A 21,475-nucleotide genomic window follows, 5' to 3' on the forward strand; every position below is an offset into this window, starting at 1 on the left:
CCGCCGGCTCCCGGCGGGGGCGGCGCGGGAGCGGCGCTGCGGCGGGGCCGCGCCTGGCAGCGGCGGGGAGGCAGCGCCGCCGCTCCCGCTCCGCTGCCGCTCCGCAACTTTCGGGCAAACACCTCCCCCTCGCCCTCGTCCCCCCGCCGGCGGCTGGTAAGCGTCCCGCTCTTGGCTCCGGCGGAGGGAGCCCTTGGCTGCAGCCCCCGAGCCCCCACGGGCGGCCGCCGCTGCGCCCGGCGCAGCGCACATGGCCGTGGGAAACTTTAGCGGGGTCGGTGGGGGGAAGCCCGGGGGCACCGCGGGGAGGGTATGGGAGGGAAGGGGGGAAGGGAGGGGGCAGCGGAGCGGGCGCGGAGCTGGCGAGCAGGTGCCACCCTCCGCGGACGGGCGGCGGCGGCCGGGCAGGTGCGGGCGGGCCGGGGCTGCGCGTATGCAGGAAGGAGAGGCGGCCCCGCAGTGCGCGGTGCGGAGCGGTGCGGAGCGAGCGGGAACCGTCGCGGGGCAGCGCGGACAGGACCGGACCGTGCCGGCCGGACCAGACCGGACGGGGTCAGCCCCGGCGGGCGGCTTTTGGTTTGGGATATTCGCCTCTTTGCGCCGGCGCGAAAGGGAGAGTAAGTTGCGGAGTGGTGTATCGCGGGGGCATAGGGTTCAGGTGGGAAAGGCAAGCAGCTTTCCTCTGGGTCCGTTTTTGGGTGCTGTTTTGGGGTTTTGTGATATTTTTCTTTGTTTGGGTTGTTGGGGTTTTTAATTATTATTATTTATTTTTATTTGTTTGGGGTTTGGTTTGTTTGGATTTTTTTTGTTTTGTTTGGGTTGGTTTTTTTTGAGTGCACAGGAGAAAACATTAGTGCACAATGCTGAAATTAGTGGACTGGTGGCTAAGGCAGGTATCCAAAAAGCGGCAGTCACTGGAGCAGCTATATGACTGTCATTCTTCCTGCTAGCGTGAGGTTTATGTGCCTTTGCGAGGAAGGTCACTTTTCACTCCCCCCACCCCTTCCCCATCCCACCCTCTCTTTTGCTAAGCCGTGCATCAGCAGCATGAATTCCAAGAAGCAGTAGGTGTTTCTTGGCATTTCAACTGGGATTTTGGAAAGGGAAGCAGGGTATTTAATGGGAAAAAAATTGTGATGGAAGGAAAGGATGCGGAGGCTGCACACAGCCTGGGTTTGCAGGCGTCTGGAAGTTGTTGAAATAGGTAAAGGGTCGAAACTGGCATTTGGGAAATGGTGACTGTTTCTTTAGTTGCTTATATCACGGATGAATATAAGGGAAAACTGGGCCACTAAGAATTTTTCCTGGCTTGCACTTTTCTGTCAGCAGAAGGTAAAACACGTCCTTGAAGATATACAATTTTACATAAACAGCTGATGTTTACATAAGCCTAGATAAGTTTGTGAAAAACACAGACAGCAGAAGATGCGGTGTTAGCTGAACTCGGCCATCCTGCTCTTTGTCCGTGCAATCATTTATCTTTTTTAATATCATTGCAGCGTATGAACAAAGTGAGCAGCTGCACCTTCACCAAAGCAACCACCTGCGTTCCTCCTCTCCTCTGGAATGGACAATGGGAGTGTCTCTGGTTTTATCATGATCAAAAACTTCTTCCTCTTCTGCATTTCCATGAGTTTAGCCAGCCACTTCGGGTGAGTTGCCAATTGCGTTTGAATTTTTCGCTGTGGGCTTTTTTAAGGAGATGAAAAACCTTGGCTCCTGGTGCTGAACAAAACAAACGGGCTTTGCATTTCATCATAATGTGCTGGTGTCAGGGGGAAGGCAGCAATTTATTTTCCTACTCAGATTTACTGTTTCAGATAGGTTCTTTATGCCCGTAATGCTGTCGTGAGAAGGCTCAGAGAGAGAGGGGTGCACAGGGAGCTCTGACAACCAGGCCTACACTGCTGAATGCTGTGACCTGTGGTGTTGCACAGCCAGGGGGCTGTGGTGTGATGAGGAGAACTTGGACCTTCCCTCTCACCTGCCAGGTTACAGGGTATAGGCTGTAGCGCAAGGCTGCAACAGCAGGGCTCGGTGCAGGCTGCTGGCTGGTGCAGGCTTACTAGTGAGTAAGCTAAGATCGTGACTGCTCAGAGGGATGGCTGAGTTTGAAACTTGCTGGAATGATTAGAAATTGTGTTTCCTTAACGCATATAGGAAGGAATCCTGTTCCCTTATTTTTACTTTGGATGCTTTCCGGATGGTGACATTGTGAAAACTGTATCGAAGAAATACTCCTACTATAGCTCTTAGGAAGAAAAACCCCAAACAAGCAGACAATCAGAAACACCCTATTTATGTGTTTTCCTTAAACCAAGAGATCTTAACTTTTCAAAATCAGGCTATGCAGTGAAATCTAGAAAAGGCATTTAGAAAGTGCTCTGGAAACGTAGGTTGATTCTTCTTTGTGGAGGAGAACAATCATTTATGATTTCACCAGAAAAAAATGAATCCTCCCAACGTGCTGATTCACAAGCTCACCCATCAATTCCTTGCTATAAGAAGAAACAAAATGGAGATGCAAATCAGTTTCTGATTTCGAGCAAAGAGATTTTTTTTCTCTAGATTAAAACTAAGAGAAAGACCAGACTTTGAGTGATGACTGTGTATGTTAGAAGAAAAACTTAGCCCTGTCTCCAGTGAATGTCCAATGTAGACAGTCAGAAGCCTGTGACTACAGTGGCTTATGTGAATGGTTGTAAGACTGCACACTACAAAGGATGCAGAGAGCTGCACCCTGATGTATTTGCCTTGGAAAATCTCAGTCCTGCTGTTACTGTGGTCTAAGGCAAAACTCTCCCTGGATGTTGTGATAGAAATGTACAGGGCACAGGTAGTGTGGGACCTGTTCAAAACTTGTCTTGACATGGTTACAATTTGGAAAAATATAGCCATATTGAGATAATCTTGAGAACTATGACTTTAAGTACTTCCTGATGGACCATCACTATTCGTGCTGAAGGCAGCACACTGCAGTAGCTGAGTATGGCATGTTTGATATGGGGTCTTTTAACTGTGTTACTTCTCTTACAGGATAGGTGAAGCTGGAAAGAGAAAAGAGAGTTTAACTCTCCCTTTCAACCCCAAAGCAAATACTTTGATTAAGTCCTAGTTAGGAATTGGCATGACCTGTAACCTGGCAGATAATCAGAACAGGACAGTTAGGGGAAACTAGGACACTTGTTTTCTGCAAGTTACTCAAAAAGCTTCTGAGCACTAAAATGCATGTAACTTCCCCCTCTGCCACCCCTTTTCTGATCTAGTAATTTTCGGCTGGGCCTGCAGAGATAGGCAGCTTCAATTCGCTGCACCATTCACACACTGCCTTAGGGCTGAATTTTGACCCTGCTCAAAAGACACAGGATGCTCCAGCGCTTCTGTTTCAGAGACAGAAGCAGTTTCAAAGTGTAATTTGCTAAGTGCTTTGGGGCTGACTCTTCAGGACAGAGCAGTACAATTAACATGTAGGCTGGTATATTAACTGCAAGGATCTAATGCTGCTAATACTTGCTGTTGCTACCAGGTTCTTCTTTATTAGTTTTATCCATGTTTGGACTGCACCATTGCATTGCAGTGCATTTTTCAATGTGCTAGAAAAAGTGATCGGTCAAATGAGCACAAATTAAAAAACAAAATACTGTAGGATATTACAGATGAAGGCAGAGATTTATCTACTATGCTCCATAGTAATTCCATATTTATATTAAATCATAAATACAGTTTTTGCTGATGTAGCCAAAGCCACCTTGGGAGATTTTGATGCACAATGCCTGGTAAAATAAACAGGAATTATGTATCGCAGTCTCCTAGGCTACTTCAGAAATCTCAGCAAAAGTCTGTGATTAATGTTTAACATAAATGTGGAATGACTATCGAGAGCTATCCACATCAACAGGCGGTAGTGAAAGACTGTAGGCATAGTTGGTAGAAGTTATTTAAAGAAAAATCACTGAATTAAAATTCAAAGATATAGATGAAATAAGAAGAGGATGTTAAGTCACCCACCATTGCTGGTGTAGCAGTTTTATGAGCCTGCTTCTTCAGAAAAAGGCCAGGATAAGTCAAGGCTTTTTCAAGCTTGAATTCAGCCTTGAGTTCTATGATGTTCTAACGAGTTGAGGTGTTTTGCTGAAGAATTTCAAGATAGTTCACAATTGTCTTGCAAGTAAACATTAATAATAAAGCTAAAGAATAAGTGAAGGTCAAATATGACTGTGAAGAGTGTTTTCAGATCAGACAAGAGTCTGATTCCTCATTGGCCCTTGTGGATCCCTTCAAGGGTGGGCACCATGAGTGACTCTCTGCACTGAGATCATCTTAAGCATGCAGCCAGCCATATGCTGGCTAACCTTACTGCATCCCAATTCTTTTTGCAAGCCCCGAACTGCCCAAAGGCACCTCTCTGGGGACATATTGGTGATGTGTAGTCTCTGTGCATTTGCGTTTTGGATGCACAACTTCAGAAATCTGCCTGAGAGCCAAAACCAAGGGGAACGGATATAATTGGTGTACCCACAGTTTAGCTGTCATCTGCTAATAATGTTTATAATAGTAGAAACATGGAAAACAGAAGATCCCAATTAAATGTAAGAATTCAGTCTGTGGCATGTCTGTAGTTTCACATGCTTTTCCACTAGCTCACAGCTCTTATCACTAACACCATAATCCTGCTATTTTGGCTGAACATACCTTTCCTTCAGGCTGTTGTTTCAACTTAGTCTCTGCAACCCTAAGCAGTTAGTTCTGCTGGGTTATCCCTTTCCCTGTTGTTTCTAGCAGGTGCTAGGGAGTTCTTCCTCATATTTTTAACAGCTTCGTAAAAATTATCACCTCATTGTACAGTCATACTTGTTTGTTTATATTTTTATCCTGTTTTCTTTCCCTCTTCTTGTCTTCAGATAGTTTTTTGAACCCATCAGATGATTTTAATAACTGGAAGACTAAGTGGGTACCTAGAAGTGCTTGGAGCAGGCAGACAGGCATCAGTCAGTCAATCCCTCTGTCAAACAGAAAGTGACAGCTTCAGCATCTCTGTTTCACTTGACCTCCCACCTGGACGAAATGCAGGTGTGTACCTGCCAGCCAGCCAGCACGTGCTTGGTGCAGGACCAGCCCTGGCACACACTGCCTCCCAGAGAAGGTGCAGGTCAATGACCTGAAGAACTGAGAGTACTGGAAGGTGTTTAATGACCCTGGGAGAAATTCAGAATATTGAAAGGGGTGTTAAGGTTCAAGGAGGATGATAAGACATAGCTCTGTGAAGAACAGGTTTTCATTACACTGCTCGCAAATTGCTCGTGGGTAGTAAAATACTGCTCTTGCTAAATAAAAGAATTACATTATTCTTTAAGGATCTACAAAGAGCATTACATTCTCATCATTTCACTCAATCCTCTCCTCTATCCTAATCCAGTGTGAAAGAATTGAATCTTCATTGCACAGATTCACAAAATACCAGCCTTTTTAGATCTCAAGAATCTGTAAGAAAGGGATGGCAAGAAGCTAACTTAGAAAAAGTAAATCTATTTCCTTTGATGTCTGGCCAGCTTGCAGTATCCAAAAGTGTGCAAGTGCATTCTCCACTGCCTTTTCCACAAACTGTTAATTTGTCTCAAGTTCTGGTATAATTCCAATCCTATTAAAGCAAGTTATTGGAAATTCTGCTTTTAGGACAGTGAGAGAGAAAAATACGACTTCCAATAGTGAAATACTCCTTACAGTGTCTCTTACTTTTTTAAAAAATAAGGTTTTTGGAAAAAAGTAATATCTACCATACATTTTTCTTTTATTACAGCTAAGCTATGAGTTATACCTGTCATGATTTCGACTAGGTGGCAAAAAAGGACAGTGATGGTTAAAATGGTAAACAATTAACTCATCAGAAAAGATAGCTGAACATCTTTAGAGAGCTATTACATTTCTGTGGCTTCTATTTTTTTCAGTCACCCTGAAATTGCAATATAAAGTAAGTGTGATGAGAAGTACTCCTGGTTGGTTTAGTTTATGTTCACTAATGAGCTTTAAATGTAATTATCTTTGAATTTTCTTAGCATTTTCCTAAGGTGCTTTTCTAGGTTTATTTTTATTCATAACTGAAAATGTCTGCAATGAAAACATTTTTGGTTGCAGAGAGGCAATAATGTGCTTACCTACTAATATGTTGATAAAACCTAATCTTTAGCTGTGTGGCAATAATTAATTTAGGATGTCACACATTTTCTTTCTATTCTTAGAGCTATAGTATCTAACATACGTGTGTAAGCTTGCAGGGACAGTTTAAAGGTCTTACGTCATAAAAGACAACCTCAGCACTTACTCCAAAACAAGCATTTCGCCAGCAATCTCAAAAATAGAAATTAAACGTCAACTTTTCTGTGAAAGAGAAAGTAACATTTGCATTAATAGCAAACAGGAACCAATTTACAAATGCAACTTCACGTAATACTGACATTTCATCGAAATTCAGCATCAGATGCCATCTTTTTCGGGTGAAGCGATCTGCCAAATATAAATTGGATTGCAGTTTTGCAGATGAAGTGCAGACTCTTTTTATGAGTCTTCACCCTAGTTGTTTCTCTGCCTTTTTCCTGTATTAATTAGGTTTTCTTGTAGAGATATAAAAGTATTTCAGTATTTGAGATGCGCATACTATTCTTGTGAAAAATATATATAGCTGAGATAGATAGAAAGAAGCAGCATCAATTACTACTATTAGATTCAGAGGAGCAGTTGTGAGAACTAAGTATATTTTGTCCCATCCCCACAAAAATAGTTCAATGGAAGTCTTCCCTCTGAGTTCAATTGGCTTTGAATTCAGCCATAAGCACTAAAAATAACAAGCTTTTTCAAGAGCAGAGAGACTAGTGAAGCTTTGTATCCTATGCCCCCAGCACTGTACTTTTGCAATAATCCTGGCTCTGCATTTGGCATCCCTTGTTCCCATCTCCCATTGCAACACCTACATTTTACCTCTGTGGTCCTTTTCTCCCAGGACCTTTCCTAATCACCCTGCAAGTCTCCTCTATATCTCTTAATTAGCAGAGAGGAGGTGGGCTGGTTTTGCTGAGGCTGTTTCTGAGCTACATGTGTGCTGACTGGCCCAGTCAGCGAGCCAGAGGGAATAGATGACTGCTGACCTCACATTTTTACTTAATGAGGCACTAATTTAGATTGCTCTCCCCTTGTCTAGTCACTGCTTCTCATGAAACTTGTAGGAATGAAATGAAGTTTGATCTCTCCGCTTCTTTGTCAGATACATTGGAAAATGAGAACGGGTTCCTACATTGATAGGGTGAAGCAGGCAGACAGCATGATGCTTATCTCTTTCTTATGAAAGAATAATAAAAAAAGCTAAAATAAATGAGGAAAGTTTAAAACAGTATTCTAGGATTTTACCAAAGAGTTAGTTATGGTCACTGTATATGAAGCACCTCTGTAACTTCTGTCTTCCATTTGCATTGATTAGGTTGGTTCTTGTAACTGTTCACCTTCGTGTAGTGAATCCCTTTGATTATGATTGACAGAAAAATACACAGTTTTTTGTCTTGAATGGTCTGGTGTGTAAGGATGTTTAATGTTTCTGTAATCAGTTTGCATCTGCTGGAATAATATCTTTCATTATAGTCAAACATGTCTGTGATGTTGGCTGCCTCAGTTACTCACTAAAGGTTCTGCTCACAGCATAGAAAACAGAATAAATTTGGTCTTTTGACCTGATGGCCTGAAAAATGGGTGAGATTTGTGGCTATGCCTCCACCTGCAGCAAAGGGGAGCTCCTTGGTGGCCTGGGCTCTCCAGTCTTGAGGTTTTTGAGGGTCACAGCAGTCCTGATGGCACTCAGGCTGTGAGGAGTCTCCTCGCCCAGGCGTTTGCATGTGCTTTGGCATTCCTTATAATTGGGCCCATGCTGCCACTGCCCAGCCTTTATTCCACTTTCTGAGAGGCTTTGCAATCCTTTCCTTTTCCAGCAGAAACACACAAGCTGTAAAAGGAAAAGATGCAGGACTGCGGGTCCCCATGTCTGCAACATGCCCACCAGGAGCTCATCCTGAGACAGGTCTTGTGTCAAGTTTCCAGATCCATCTAATGGGTGTCAGTTTGCTCCCGTTACTGTAAACCTTGGGCAGGTTAAACCAGGTTGAGGTCACTTGCCTTTCTCTGTATAAAGCCTGTTCTGCTAGGTAAGCCTAACACATGTGTTACAAGCACTGTGCAAGGCAAGCTGTTCAGAGGGATGCTTTGAGGTTCTCTATTTACCAATTTTTTTCTCTGGGGACTGTTAGTAAATAAATATGGATTTTTAGGTTTTTATTCTCCCTGGGTGACTAGTTCATGTCGGATGCTGGTTGTTGGAGTGTGATTCTTCTCTGCTGGCATGGTGCATGAGGCAGGGTATGGTTCCTAGTGGGATGACGTGCTCTGTCACAGCTGGAGCATTTGTTGCCTGTTTCAGCAGAGACTGAAACTTGAATAAGCACCAAGTGTGAGCAGACTTGCTATCCTGAAAGATGGTTGTTGCTTGTTGTAGGTGGAGTATGCTTATGGATAAGCTTAAGCCTATGTTCTTTTGGTGGGCAAAGGCATCATTGGTCAGGGGATTCTCCTAAGCACCTTTAAATGAAAGTCAGATGGACTTAATGCAAATTATAGTTTTACTCTTGAGCTGTGAGCAGCTTCCTAGGTCTAAGCCGTGGATAAAATATTGAAATAAAGAAAGTTCAGAATAAAACAAATTTGGCCTAAAACATATGGAATGAGGCCCACTATACATTGCTGTTATTTTCATACTACAAGGGAGGACTAATTTAGGCAAAAGAGAGAGGAAGAATGAAAAACTGTATTTTCTGTACCGCAGTTGCATGTTTTTTTCAGATACCCCAGTGATCTGGGCTGGGATTTTTGAATGCAGTGGGAGTTGTTATCCTCAAATAAATTGAATAAACTGGAAATTAGAAGCTGTTTGGCATGTAAGGATTGAAGACTACCTTCAGGCACACTTGAAGCAGTGTCCCCAGGCAAGCCAGTGCTGCTCGTGCAGAATCCCTGCCTGCTGACGCAGTTCCCAAAGACTGGAGAGCTAACCCAGCGGAAAAGCCAGTCACAGATTTTGCCTGTGACCTGATCTTCCTCCTTTCAGGGAATGGAGACATGCCAGCACTTGGGAAGTGGTGAGACTGAGGGGGGCAGGGCAGCACAAGGGATTGGGGTCTCCCTGTGCCTTACAGCAAGATGGTCAGTGGTCTTAGGTGTACTCTGATCCAGTGCCCCAGGCCTTTACCTCCATGGCATGGGGCCTTCCTTAGGTTCTCCTCCTCCAGGGAGAGCTATTTATGATTGCTTATAGCAGAGATAAAATCACTGCAGCTCCACATGCCGCTCAGCTGGAGCGGCAAGAGAGGGCAGAGGCTCAATCACGAAGTTCCCTTGAGACTGAAGCCCCTTGAGCCTGGCACAGCTTTTGACTTGGTTTTTCTTTTCTTCATTTGCATAAAATAGCTTCTCACAAACACCAACAGCATCGGGAAAAGAGGACGCCAATGATAACATCACTATATTCACCAGGATCTTGGATGGTCTGCTGGATGGCTACGACAACCGACTGCGCCCGGGACTGGGAGGTAGGATAACGCGTTCACTGTGGCCAGGCCTCCGCCATGCAGGAACATTGTCTACATGATGCGCTCCCACATGGGTACCTGCTCTCTGCATGGGCCTGACAAAGGAGTTGTATTTTGTTAGCTAAACGAAGCCCAGAAAGTAGATTTGTCTCCTGGCAAATGGGATGCAATACAAAGGTCACTGAAAGTTGTCCTCTTTCAGTCACTGAGGTCATCTGATGTTGCATTAGGAGAGCATGTGTGATGCATTTTTCTGTAATTGAATACAGTTTGGGTTTCTTTTCTTTCTGGTACTCCCTCAGGTGAGAGAGATGGTGCTAGCAGGTTGCTGCAAGGTTCCTGCTCTGGTCAGCATGTATAAAATAATGCCAGTGGCAAAAATCAGTTAAAAACAGATCCCCAAATCATCCGTTTTTAGACAGCTACAGGAAATCTATATTAATATGTCATTTTGGTAACCTCTAAAGCAGCTATTTTAAAACCATACATGTGAATAGTTGCTTGCCATGCTAACCTTGTTGAGCCCTCCTTCAGCTCTCTATCCCCCAGATTTCTCTCATCTCCTATGCATGTGTAAACCATCTGTTATGTTTTTTCTTGGCCCTTTTTTAATCTGGCTACCCCCACCCCTTCCTCTTGTGAGACCAACACATTGCTTTCATCCCTTTCTCTCCTTCTCCTCTCACTTTACACAGAGATGCTTGAAAATAGGGCTCGATGCTCCTATCTTATGTAACGAACTTCTGAAATTTCTGCCCTTAAATTAAATTAGTCCTGGATTTGAAAAGATGACAGAAAGACTTAGAGTTTTGTGGATTGAATTAATTTCACCTAACTTTGGACACCTATAATACAGATGGATGAAGTTGGGCAGATCACCCAACCCAGTGGAGGGAAATAGGTCCTTCCAAGATACTCTTCATCTCATCCTATAATAGGCATTGAATATATGCTGGTAATATGTGCTGACAGGCCAGAAAGCCAATCACATCCTGGGCTCCATCAAAAGAAGTGTGGCCAACTGGTCAAAGGAGGTGATTCTCCCCCTCTTGGTCTTGTGAATAAATACTGTGTTCAACTCTGGGGCCTCCAACACAAGAGGGACATTGACCTCTTGGAGTGAGTCCAGAGGAGGGCCACAAAGATGATCAGAGCATGGAGCACCTCTCCTGTGAAGGCAGACTGATGGAGTTGGGCTTGTTCAGCCTGGAGAAAGCTCCTGGGAGACCTTATAGCAGTCTTCCAGTACTTAAAGGGGGCCTATAAGAAAGATGGAAAGCAATTCTTCATCAGGAGATGTAGTGATAGGACAAGGGGTAATGGTTTTAAACTGAAAGAGGGTCGATTTAAATGACAGGTAAGGAAGAAGTTCTTTACTGTGAGAGTGGTGAGGCACTAAACAGGTTGCCCAGAGAAGCTGTGGCAGTGTTCAGTCCCAGTCCCTGGCAGTGTTCAAAGCCAAGTTGGATGGGGCTTGGAGCAACCTGGTCTAGTGGAAGGTGTCCCTGCCCATGACAGGGAGGCTGAAACAAGATGATCTTTAAGGTTCCTGCCAACCCAAACCACTCTGTGATTCTATGATCAAAACGTGCCAGCCAGAGGAATTGCACCCGTTACGGGCCTGCTTCTTTCCACTGATTATAGGAGAGCCTGGGCTCCCAAAGGTTGACCACTGCATTTAATCAAGGATTAAATTCCTCCTCAAATATCTGTAATATCAAGCTTTTTGGAATTTTTGAGTGATTCAGAGTTAATAGAGAAGTGCATCTCAAGCACATATTTGCATCTTAAAGCAATTCCTAACGCAGAGCCTGTATTTCTTACAGAGAGAATAACTCAGGTGAAAACAGACATCTATGTTACCAGTTTTGGTCCTGTGTCAGACACTGAAATGGTAAGTTTGAGAGTGTGGTTGCCAGATCCCCTGTATCTGCTTTGCTAAAGTTGTTTTTGGAACCACTGCTCCTATTCAGATCCTGCAATACTGCTAGTGTTTCTTTGTGCCAGGAATACACCATTGATGTTTTCTTCCGACAAAGCTGGAAAGATGAAAGGCTGCGATTCAAAGGACCTATGCAACGCCTCCCTCTCAACAACCTGCTTGCCAGCAAGATTTGGACCCCAGACACTTTTTTCCACAATGGCAAGAAGTCTATTGCTCACAACATGACAACCCCAAACAAACTTCTGCGCCTGGAAGATGATGGCACTCTGCTGTACACTATGAGGTAATAACCATGATCGATCTCTTCTGATGCTGATTCCCAGCTAGCTTTGCAAATGCTTGTGGAGAGTGTCACTTCCCCCACTCCTAGTAGAGCTGGGCAACCAATCCTTCACACATATTTATGTGAATATCAAGAAAAATGGAAAACATAATCACTGCCTACAAGTACCAATTAATTTGTAGGTTCTGAATACTGCTAGTGCTTAAATATTTCTTTTGATTAAATAGAAGGCATATTCTCAACAGATTTGATGATTCAATCCAGAGTTTTTTTATGAAGATCTCTTCTCTCTTGCTGTTTGTATTTGCAGCTGCAGTGCTGATTACAGGAGAACTGTCTCCAAGACCAGAAACTATCTTGTTTGGGGGCAGTAGATCTTGAACCCTTGGAGTTTTTATTACTATTTTTTTTTCAATTTCACTAATACTGATAAAAGGCAAATCATCACAGGGATAAATGAAATAAGCTAGGAGCACTCTGAAGCTTCTTTCCTGAAAACAAAGCTGGCGCATTATATTGGCAGAGAAGCAAATTGATGTCTCAGATCTTCAAAGTCATGCTTCTCGTCTGTCTAGAGGATACTGTCAAGCTTCATAATTGTATAACCTCAGTATAAGATATGATATCAGTAATGTTAGAGGATTGCCTGAAATTCTTCTCAGGCGAAATCCCATATCAGTGTATAGCAATTTGCTCATTCAAGGTAATTAGCCTGTAGTAATTAAGGCTGCCATCTACCTTCAACAGGGTTTTCTCCAAGAGTGTAGTCATACAGACAACATGTGAAAAAGAGATGAAAAGAAAAACCTTCTGAGCTTTTCACATACAAGGCCAGAGTGGTGCCTGAAACCCAGCAGAGGACTGAAACTCCATCCCAGAGGAGGCTGAAGTTAGGTGCTGAACTGCCTGGCATTTCAGCAGGCAGCTCCCAACAAGGGGAGAAGGGAGCTGAGTTCCCACTGATGCTGGTGCTCAGCAGAGCAGAGGCAAAAGCCACCCACTGCAGCACACTGGGGGGGTGATCCCTGAGCTCACTCCTGGGGTGCAGTGGTTCAGGCCTATTGGGGCTCGAGGGTATTATGCTTTCATACACAGGCACTTAGAGTTTCCCAGATTTGATTTCAGGAGTTTTCTTCCTTATTTATTTATTTAGGCCTTACCCTTAAATCTCTTTTCCTGAAAGGAAAACAGATTTAAGAGAAGTAAAGTATCCTTAGGTAATTCCTTACAGCACTGGACTATCACAGTTGTAAGTGCACCAGTGCTTAAAAGACCTGGAATTCATAGAGCTCATGTCTAAAAGAAGGGGAAAAAAACCCAGCCCTTAGTTTTCTCATCTACTATGTGTACTCCTGTTCTTATTAGCCCCGTGTTAGTGATCTCTGCAATAATAAATTGAAACGATGTAAGGGTATGCACACACATATAAAATGAATACAAGTGAGAATAACTATGAGAGAAACTTATTTCTACAAATGTCTTTGTAATGCTGACCTTAGAACAAGTCTCACTGCTGTTACAACTACACCAGTACTACTTCAGAGACTGCTGCAGAGACAGTTCCCTTTTATCTGTGTAAATTACTTGTGTAAGTAAAGTCCAGATCAAGCTCATAGTCAGCCTGGAGCAAAACATTGTGTCATGTGGTGGATTTGCAGCTGGCATGTTATTTCTGTGCAAGCACTGGGATTTGCAGCATTAAAGAAGTGCTGTGAAGCAGTGATTCATGAGGCAGTGAGCTGAGCCACCCCAGGCAGCACAGCAAGACCTAGAGAACAAGACCTGGATGTGCTCACTGCTGAATCTGAGTTATGCTGTGGAAGGGCCTCTCTTGTGACTACGGCAGAGTATTATCACTTTAGGTGCCACAGGCTATAGGTATATTGAGGAAAAGACATTGCCCTGCTCAGCATATGGAGCTGAAGAATAATTTGGGTTTGACACAGACTTTCTCATCATCCCACTCAGTTCCTTTTCCCTTGGTTTTCACAGGGGAAATGCTCTTTGGGATTGATGTTTTTGTAGGCTACAGGCACAGAGTGCTTTTGCAACCTAAAAAAACATGCAACATAGCCTCTTTTTTATTTATTTTTTTTGTTAGAGTATTGTGTGTGAAGGTGCATGTGTGCAAAGATAAATTCCCACAAGCCATGGTGTATGTGATAAGAAATGTAGCACAAAGCTTTTTAAATAGCTTGCCTTCTACTATTGCAAGTAATAACTTTAAAAATAAAAGAGTGTCTGTGCTATTCTGTTTAAACACAAGTCAGGGGGCTGCTTTTGTAAAGTGCATGGAGCTGTGCCACTTTAGGGATAGCAGTTTTTTTTGTGATGGGCGTTTCAGCAGCATGAGTGACACACTGCTGCGAGGTGACTTGAGGATCCCATCCTGACCTATGCAGGGGTGGCTGTGACATGCAGCCAGCCCCTTCAGCTGACTTTGCATGTTACCAACGAAAGTAACAGCTCCACAGTACTGCCTAGGATAGCTCTTTGTGAGAATGTAGGCAGCACTGGCTGTTTGAGGGGAGAGCTGCTTGTCTCAGCGGTGGTGCGCTGGGTGAAGGTACTAGGTCTTAGCTGGGTCTTCAGCCCCATCTCCTGTAGCTCCCAACAGGCTTACTGAGTTCTCAAGATCTGGGGATGGGGAGACAACCCTCTGTTAGCTCTGCATTCCCCTCGTTTCCAAGGAGGAATTGCAAGCTTCCCAGACTGTACGTAGGAGTAATCTGTGCCGGGAGGATTGGACCCTCTGTCATTGACGGAGATGCCTGAATTGCTTTTGCAACCTTGCATCTGGCTGCTTGAATGAAGAGGAGGAAAGCAGCCAAGCCAGTGCTGACCTTCCATCTTATTTGACTTCCAAATATACCAAGTATGATCAACTGAGCAAACGTCCAGCTTTAGCACTTGTCAGTACGTACGTTTGCATGATACATGTGTTTACTTTGAAAGAAAAAATTATTCTTTGCATATTTCATGGGGTGAGACATTGTCTAGGTCAGAAGTTGATGGGATATATGTTGCTAGGGAAATCTGATGAATGGGCTTCTATGTACATGCACTATTAAATCCCTTCTTCATGGATAACAGGAACACAACATGCTCTTTAAACAGATTTCATAGGCAGCAGCACTCTCTGCAGGGAACAACTGAATAATTCTGGTTGTCTTTGGTTTGGTAGGCCCTAATTATTTTAGTTCACAAATGACACACTGCTGAATTTAACGTTGCAAATTCTGTTTCTGCCCCTAGAGGGGAGTATTGTCCGCATCGCCACTTTTAATTTTTTTTTTTTTTGTTTTCATTAAGAGCGCTGTGGTAAAAAAAGCACTAACAAATATGTTTCATATTTCACGAATCTGTATAGAAAACAGCTTTGTGAATGAAGGCAAAAATTTTTACTCTTTGCCTTTAAAAGCTTTAAATATATTTAGTTTTGCCTTATCTGAGAAATAAATGTTGTAAAAAGCATAAAATTGGCTCATTCCTTGAAACTATTCTGAAAAATGGGAACAGTGATTTAAGCAACCTTTCCAGGCTGAGAAGAAAGCCAACATGTCTCAGTGAGCTGCATTTTTTTCAGTCAGTGGGAACTGGGTGTAAAGACAGAAGCTTTGATAAACTTTGCTGTAGAATGCCAGAAAAAAGGCTTCAGAGAAGCCAGAAAAGTCTGAAGTAGAGCGTGCTATGGCTAAACCGTTGGACCATAAATTAACTTTTCACTAGCAGCTCATAGGCATTTTTAATTATTTTCTACCAGCTTGTATTGAAAAATCTGTGTCATCACAAGGGCTAGGCTCTTTAGAGCCCCATTCTCACTGTCACTTTGAAAGGACCCAGACCCCTTTTGCTACCAGTAGGACTGCCAGTTATCTGATACAATATGGGATTTTAAATGTACATGGTTGTCTATCTGAAGAGAATGCAAAAGATTTTTCCCATGTTATTATGGAGACTGAAGGTTGCCAGAGATCCTGAGAGTGTTTACAGTTAAATCTGTCCCATTGATCTGCACATACATAATTTATCATCTGGAGGCTGCAGACAGTTGTCAGTATGGTGTTAAGGAAGTCCAACATTTTTAGTACGGCCCTGAAATACAGTTAGTTTACCATTCCTGGGAGGTATTTAACATTCAGCAGTGTATAGGATGGCTCCACTTGGTGGCAGCAAAACCACGCTGCTTGCGGCTCTGGAGCGCATGCACAGGCTTCAGTCTGTGCTGAAAACACTGTTTCTTACATTAGCACTGGGCATTAAAATTTCATGTGCAAGTGTACACATGTCCTGGATGCATGTTAGCAAAAGTCTGCGCTTCTATGAAGCACTTGATTAGCAAGCTAACCATTTCATGCTGTAGGGCTATTAATTATAAAACCAGTTGACTGGAAGATAACGGTGCTGCTTCCAAAACTTCAGCTAGCAAATCTACACTTTAAAATGAACCCTTAGTTTTCAATCAGCCAGCCGTCTAGATGGGAACATTTCTGTTCAATCTGAATATGTTGCTTTTATTTCAGAGGGAAGATTTAATTTATGCATCCATTTATATTTACATAAAGGAATCTGTCAATGCTTTTGGGCATTGTGTAAATATTATAAAACTAATTAGGAGCTATCAAGCCATACAAATACACATTTCTTTTTCCCCTGTTAGACTTGCTGCCTTTTTTGTTATATTCAAGCTTCAAACTGCCTGAAGCTGGAAGAAAAATAATTTCTTCACATTGGGCTGAATCTCACAGAGTTATGAAAAACTGCCGTGGTGGCAAGGCCTCTCAGCTGCTTTTCATCAATTCAGATTTTGACAGAGTGAGAGAAAATAGGGATATATGAAATGAAGGGCCCTTCCCTGAGGATAGCAGCAGGATTCCTGTTTTGACACCAAGCCTATTGGTTCCCATCTCTCTGCTTTGATTGCACATTGCCCCATTTCTCAAAAGTTGTCCTTCAAGGAACCAAGATTTGTTGTTTTGAAAAATCCATGGCTGGAGTTACCCACAGGGAGAGAAAGGCATCAGAGAAGGCTGTCGTGTAATACATTCAAAACAGGCAATTACGACCAGCCCAAATATAGTACCTATGTAGAAAGTGTGACAATAGGCTATTCTGTTGGTAATAAAAGTGGGCAGAGTGCTGCAGAGATCTCCATTGCAGAGACGGGAACTCACACAGCAAGGGCAGAATTGATTAAAAGACAAAACCCAAACCAGAACCAGCCTGTCCTTGGATGATGGAGGTGCTTGCCTATACTTTGAGGGGTTACGAAAGGTCCAACTTTAGTTCCGAGTCTGCCCTGAGCACAAAGTCAGACCCAGATTTCTGTTGGGGTTAGCTGGTACAATTTCTGTCAGATTGCACTGTGCTCTCCCTGATTTATAAGAACAAACCAGGAGGGCCAGCCTGATGTCCTGGGTATACATGGAGGGGATGGGGTGAGCGAACAGAAACCGGAAGGAAGAAGTGCCCTGAAGGGTACCCAGAGCACCTCCAGGAGAACATATCTGCGTTGGTGACTCTGCCTTTGCCCATATCTGCAGACAGGTCCCAGCTTCTGCAGCTGGGAACTTTGGAAGTATCTGATAGATACTGGAGAATTGTTACGGCTGCCCCATCTTTTTTTTTATTATCAGAAGAAGATAACACTACAGTGAGCTCCCCAGTCATTTCACTTAGACTGAAATTAAAATTTTCATCTGTCTAATCACAAATACTGTCCCCTGAAGCATACTTATGTTTGTGCTCAAACGTCAGACTGCCAATGAGTAATCTGAAATATACTGTGGTGGAATGCACCAGGCAGGATGGCTGGTATTAACCTCAGCTAATATTACTCATCTGTAGTGTTGATGGTTGCAGCTGAGCCTTTTGGCTCAGAATTGCTTCCTGTGCAGGGAGAGACTTTTTTAAGGAGTTAGGTATCTACCTTATTTCTGATGTCTGCTTTAGTACAAGAGATGATACACTCTTTCCACTTTAGAGGGTTCCTGCTTTTTTTCACAGTGGCAGAAAAAGGAGCATAGGGTAACTACTGTTACTCTTGATGTCTGTGTTTAGTCATGAGTCCCATCCTACTTGCTTATTTCCATTGGTGTTTCCCACCTCCATACTCATGTAGCCTGGAGATGGGTAGCATGCTGGCTGCCTACAGCTATGGGGTGTTCTGGCCAGAAGGTGGTCCTGTAGCTGTGTTGTGGAGGACTTGCATAGCTTCTTCTCCATGCAGCATAAAGCCCAATGTTGTGTACATGTGAGTGCATTTAAATTGGGTTGTCTTCCACTTTTGTCTAGGTGGATGTAGGAGGAAATATAGTGCACATTAGGAGGAGCTCAAGAAACCCCAATAAATTGCAATCCTGCCTTTGCTTGTTTAGATGAAGGGAAGAGCCCATAGCATGCTGGTGAGGAAAGGGGTGTTTAGCGATGGATGCCAGAGGCCAGCTAGCTGTTGGTGGGTTCCGGGTACCTGTGGCTGAGTCAAGAATGGATGATCACAAGATGCATTTGAGGGCTTAGGTAAGATAGGGTTTTGCAAGAAATGGGAGTAGAAGGGTTGTGGAGAGCAGGATACTTGGTACTGATGATGGTTACTTAGGAATAACTAGAAGGTACTGCAGATTTGGATATAGATATCTGAAGTGGTCAGAAAGTAAAAGCATGTATTTGAGGAATAAAAGGCTTTAGAGAGGCACTAGCAGTGTCTGTTTCTAGTCTGTTGTCTACTCTGTTCTGTAGAGGTCTTAAGATTTTGCCTCAGTTAATTTCTAAGAGATCTTTTTGTGTTAATTTATCTTACACTGATGTTTAGCCTGACATTACATTTTCTGCTGTTAAATTAGAATTTCCTGAAATCACATACACCAATTGGTATCTTACGGTCATGTTTATATCACTCAAAAAAATCCAAACTGTTACTTCTATGTAGTTGCTCTAAATTACGAAGTAAGTCTTTTTCACCAGGCTCTAGCTAAAATCCTGAGGCTGTGTTCATTATATACACTATATTCAGTATAAAAGCCTAGGAAGAATTTCTGCAACCAAGGCTGGCCTTCCCTTTTAATACTCCTGTCAGAAATTTGGGCCAGGAAACTTCGGGACCAGAAGGGATGATAAAACCCCAGATTATCGTAATGGCTCTGTCAGACTTCATAAGGTTGTCTCATTGCTCCACAGTCATCTCTTCAATGCACTCATGTGTCCTGTCCATGTAAAACAATCAACTATGTTTTGAATCAGAGTTTCAGCTAAAAGATAAGGAAAATTAGCAAAACCTCCTTAATCAAAGTAATAAAGACTATGTTTTTGCCATTAAATGTGCATCTTAAAATCATCAGCTATGCAAATTGATTTCAGCATCAATTAAACCACTATCTCTAGGTTTGCTCAGTCCAATGGTAGAATATGTATCTCACCCATCATACCTGATTTTGCTTTTGTGTCTCTTCTGAAGCTGTTGCTGAGCTGACCTCTGTAGGCACAGCTCTGTCATCCCCAATTGCATGCAAGGGCACAGAGGAACCTGCCTTGGGGAAAAAAAAGACCCCACTAATTTTTATAGGAACAGGAGCTCACACCCAGCTGCATTACTGCATCTTCATCCTGGGGAAATCTGGGTGGACAGGAGGAGCAATTATATTGTTGAACATAGTTTAGCATGGGGACAAGCAAATGTTGCTAGGAGATTCACCTCTTCTGACAGGTTGCACTACAGCAAACAGGTGCTTATGCTGTAGCAGATGCTAGCACTGGTGGTGGTACAAATAGCAAACAGATGGTAAATTGAGGCCTGTTTAGTCACTGTTTATGGTGTGAAAAAGCTGAGGGATCAGAGGACTCTTTCCCTGAAGCTGCAAGTGTCCACAGCCTGCCCCTTTATCTGTGACTTTACGGCTGTATTGATCAAGAGCACGTAGCAGGGCAAAAAACCCCAGGTAATAATGTTCTACTTGGGTGGCTAAACAACCCTCTCTGTTACCAATAGGGGTACGTACAAATAAGCTTATGCCCAATTTTTCCTGTGAAAGAGGTTATTGTCAAATCGCTTAAGGCATGTCCCTTTCACACAGAGGTGTGAATACTGAAGTTACACAAAAGGCAGGGTGAGTGGTGACCTGGGACATGGACATAGAAACGTGAGGTAAATAAGAAGAGTCTGGGGTTAAAGGTGAGTGGCTGAAAGGAAGCTGTGGTGAGATGTTTTGGAACTCTAGATCATCTGTCTGGACTGTGGAAAATAACCAAGGATTTCGGCACTGTATTTAATGTTCTGAGATCATAATCCCTCCTACCTTCCCCCTGATGTTTGTGCATCCCAGTGTAGATGTGAGAGAGACCAAGTGAGCTGGTACTGCTCACCCGATGCCTCATTACTTTTTAAATCCAGCTCATTTTTCTTTGTAGAAAATGCCACATGCAGTTCTGTGCCTGTCCATGCAAATATAAAGGTTGTGTGAAATGGGAGGAAGGAACTGTGCCATGTCCATCACATGGCCTTAGCCTCCATCAGCTAGGGTGCCTGGGAGAGCTTTCTGTGCTCCCTTCATCCTCATATTCTTGGGTTTTCTCCCACTGAAAGCAAGGGTCGGATGACCCCTTGTGTGGTCGGGCAGCAACAGATATTGCCGTACTGGCTGGTCCTGCCAGTAGCTGGACTTGCCTCTCTTGAGAGCCAGGGAGAAGCTCATAGTTCAGTCTTACACAGCACTTCAAGAACAATTTTATTTATTGCAGTTAGCACATAGCAGAACATGCTGCCAAAGGGTCATGCTGAGAAGAGTATAGTCAAAATGTGTAGCATGTACAGACTTGTGTGGCAGAGCATAAAGAAGTGTGGGTTAGTTGAGGTGTTATCATTTCACCTGCATCTACAACTGCATTGGCTTCTCAGCATTGATGGTACTAGTTAGATTTTGGGGGTTTAATTCATGAATTCAATAAAAATAGAAAATACAGCAGAGGAGAGATTTGAAGGCCTTCCTCATGGGTGTCAGAGAGAGTTCGTCATGGGTAAAGGACAAGCAAGGAGAGAACCCTTATAGATCTTTTAAAGTAAAACTACCAAGTAGATGGGTATGATACTGTACTATAGTGTGCATAGCTGCATAGCCATATTGATCTAAAATTTCTTTAGGAAAATCAGGTTTGTAGGCAGAGAACCTAGAGAAGGAGTTGACTGCTGAAAAGCCTGGGGTTTTTACTGCACCAGTTAGTCTGGTAAAAAGCAGAGCTGCTTCCAGCAAGTTTTACCTTGTATATGGACTTCATTAGACACATTGCATGGCAGTGATGGATGAGCATAAACTCACTGCTCCACCCATTGTTTTTATGCATGTTAAAGAAATATTGTAGAATGAAATGCATTACCTCTAATATAAACTTTTACCATGAGCTGAAAAAGTGATTCTTTCTAGAACTCCGTATCAAAGAACAGATAAATAAATAGATAATAGATAACAGATAATAAATAAACAGATAAATCCTTATCAAAGAACAGATAATTTAAGTGTCCTGATGGTTATTTAATTGATTTTCTCTGTTCTTCCTGTATCTAGAGGCTGAACATCCCCCAGTTCCCATCTAAGAGTGTGCTCTGGGTATGCTGAAGTACTCCACATGCAGGGAGGT

General features: G+C 43.1%; 1 protein-coding gene across 1 annotated transcript in view; it reads left to right on the forward strand.

The window, feature by feature from the left end:
* Window positions 1–1,132: 1,132 nt before the first annotated feature.
* The window catches only part of GABRA5 (gamma-aminobutyric acid type A receptor subunit alpha5), a 53,376-nt gene continuing 33,033 nt past the window's right edge, over window positions 1,133–21,475 (forward strand). The window contains exons 1-4 of the mRNA XM_005151394.2: window positions 1,133–1,652; window positions 9,499–9,620; window positions 11,447–11,514; window positions 11,628–11,848. Coding sequence (XP_005151451.1) covers window positions 1,567–1,652; window positions 9,499–9,620; window positions 11,447–11,514; window positions 11,628–11,848 — 497 coding nt within the window. The 5' untranslated portion in view covers window positions 1,133–1,566. The remainder of the gene's footprint in view (window positions 1,653–9,498; window positions 9,621–11,446; window positions 11,515–11,627; window positions 11,849–21,475) is intronic.

This window comes from Melopsittacus undulatus, chromosome 2, assembly GCF_012275295.1.
Source record: "Melopsittacus undulatus isolate bMelUnd1 chromosome 2, bMelUnd1.mat.Z, whole genome shotgun sequence".
Taxonomy (NCBI): domain Eukaryota; kingdom Metazoa; phylum Chordata; class Aves; order Psittaciformes; family Psittaculidae; genus Melopsittacus; species Melopsittacus undulatus.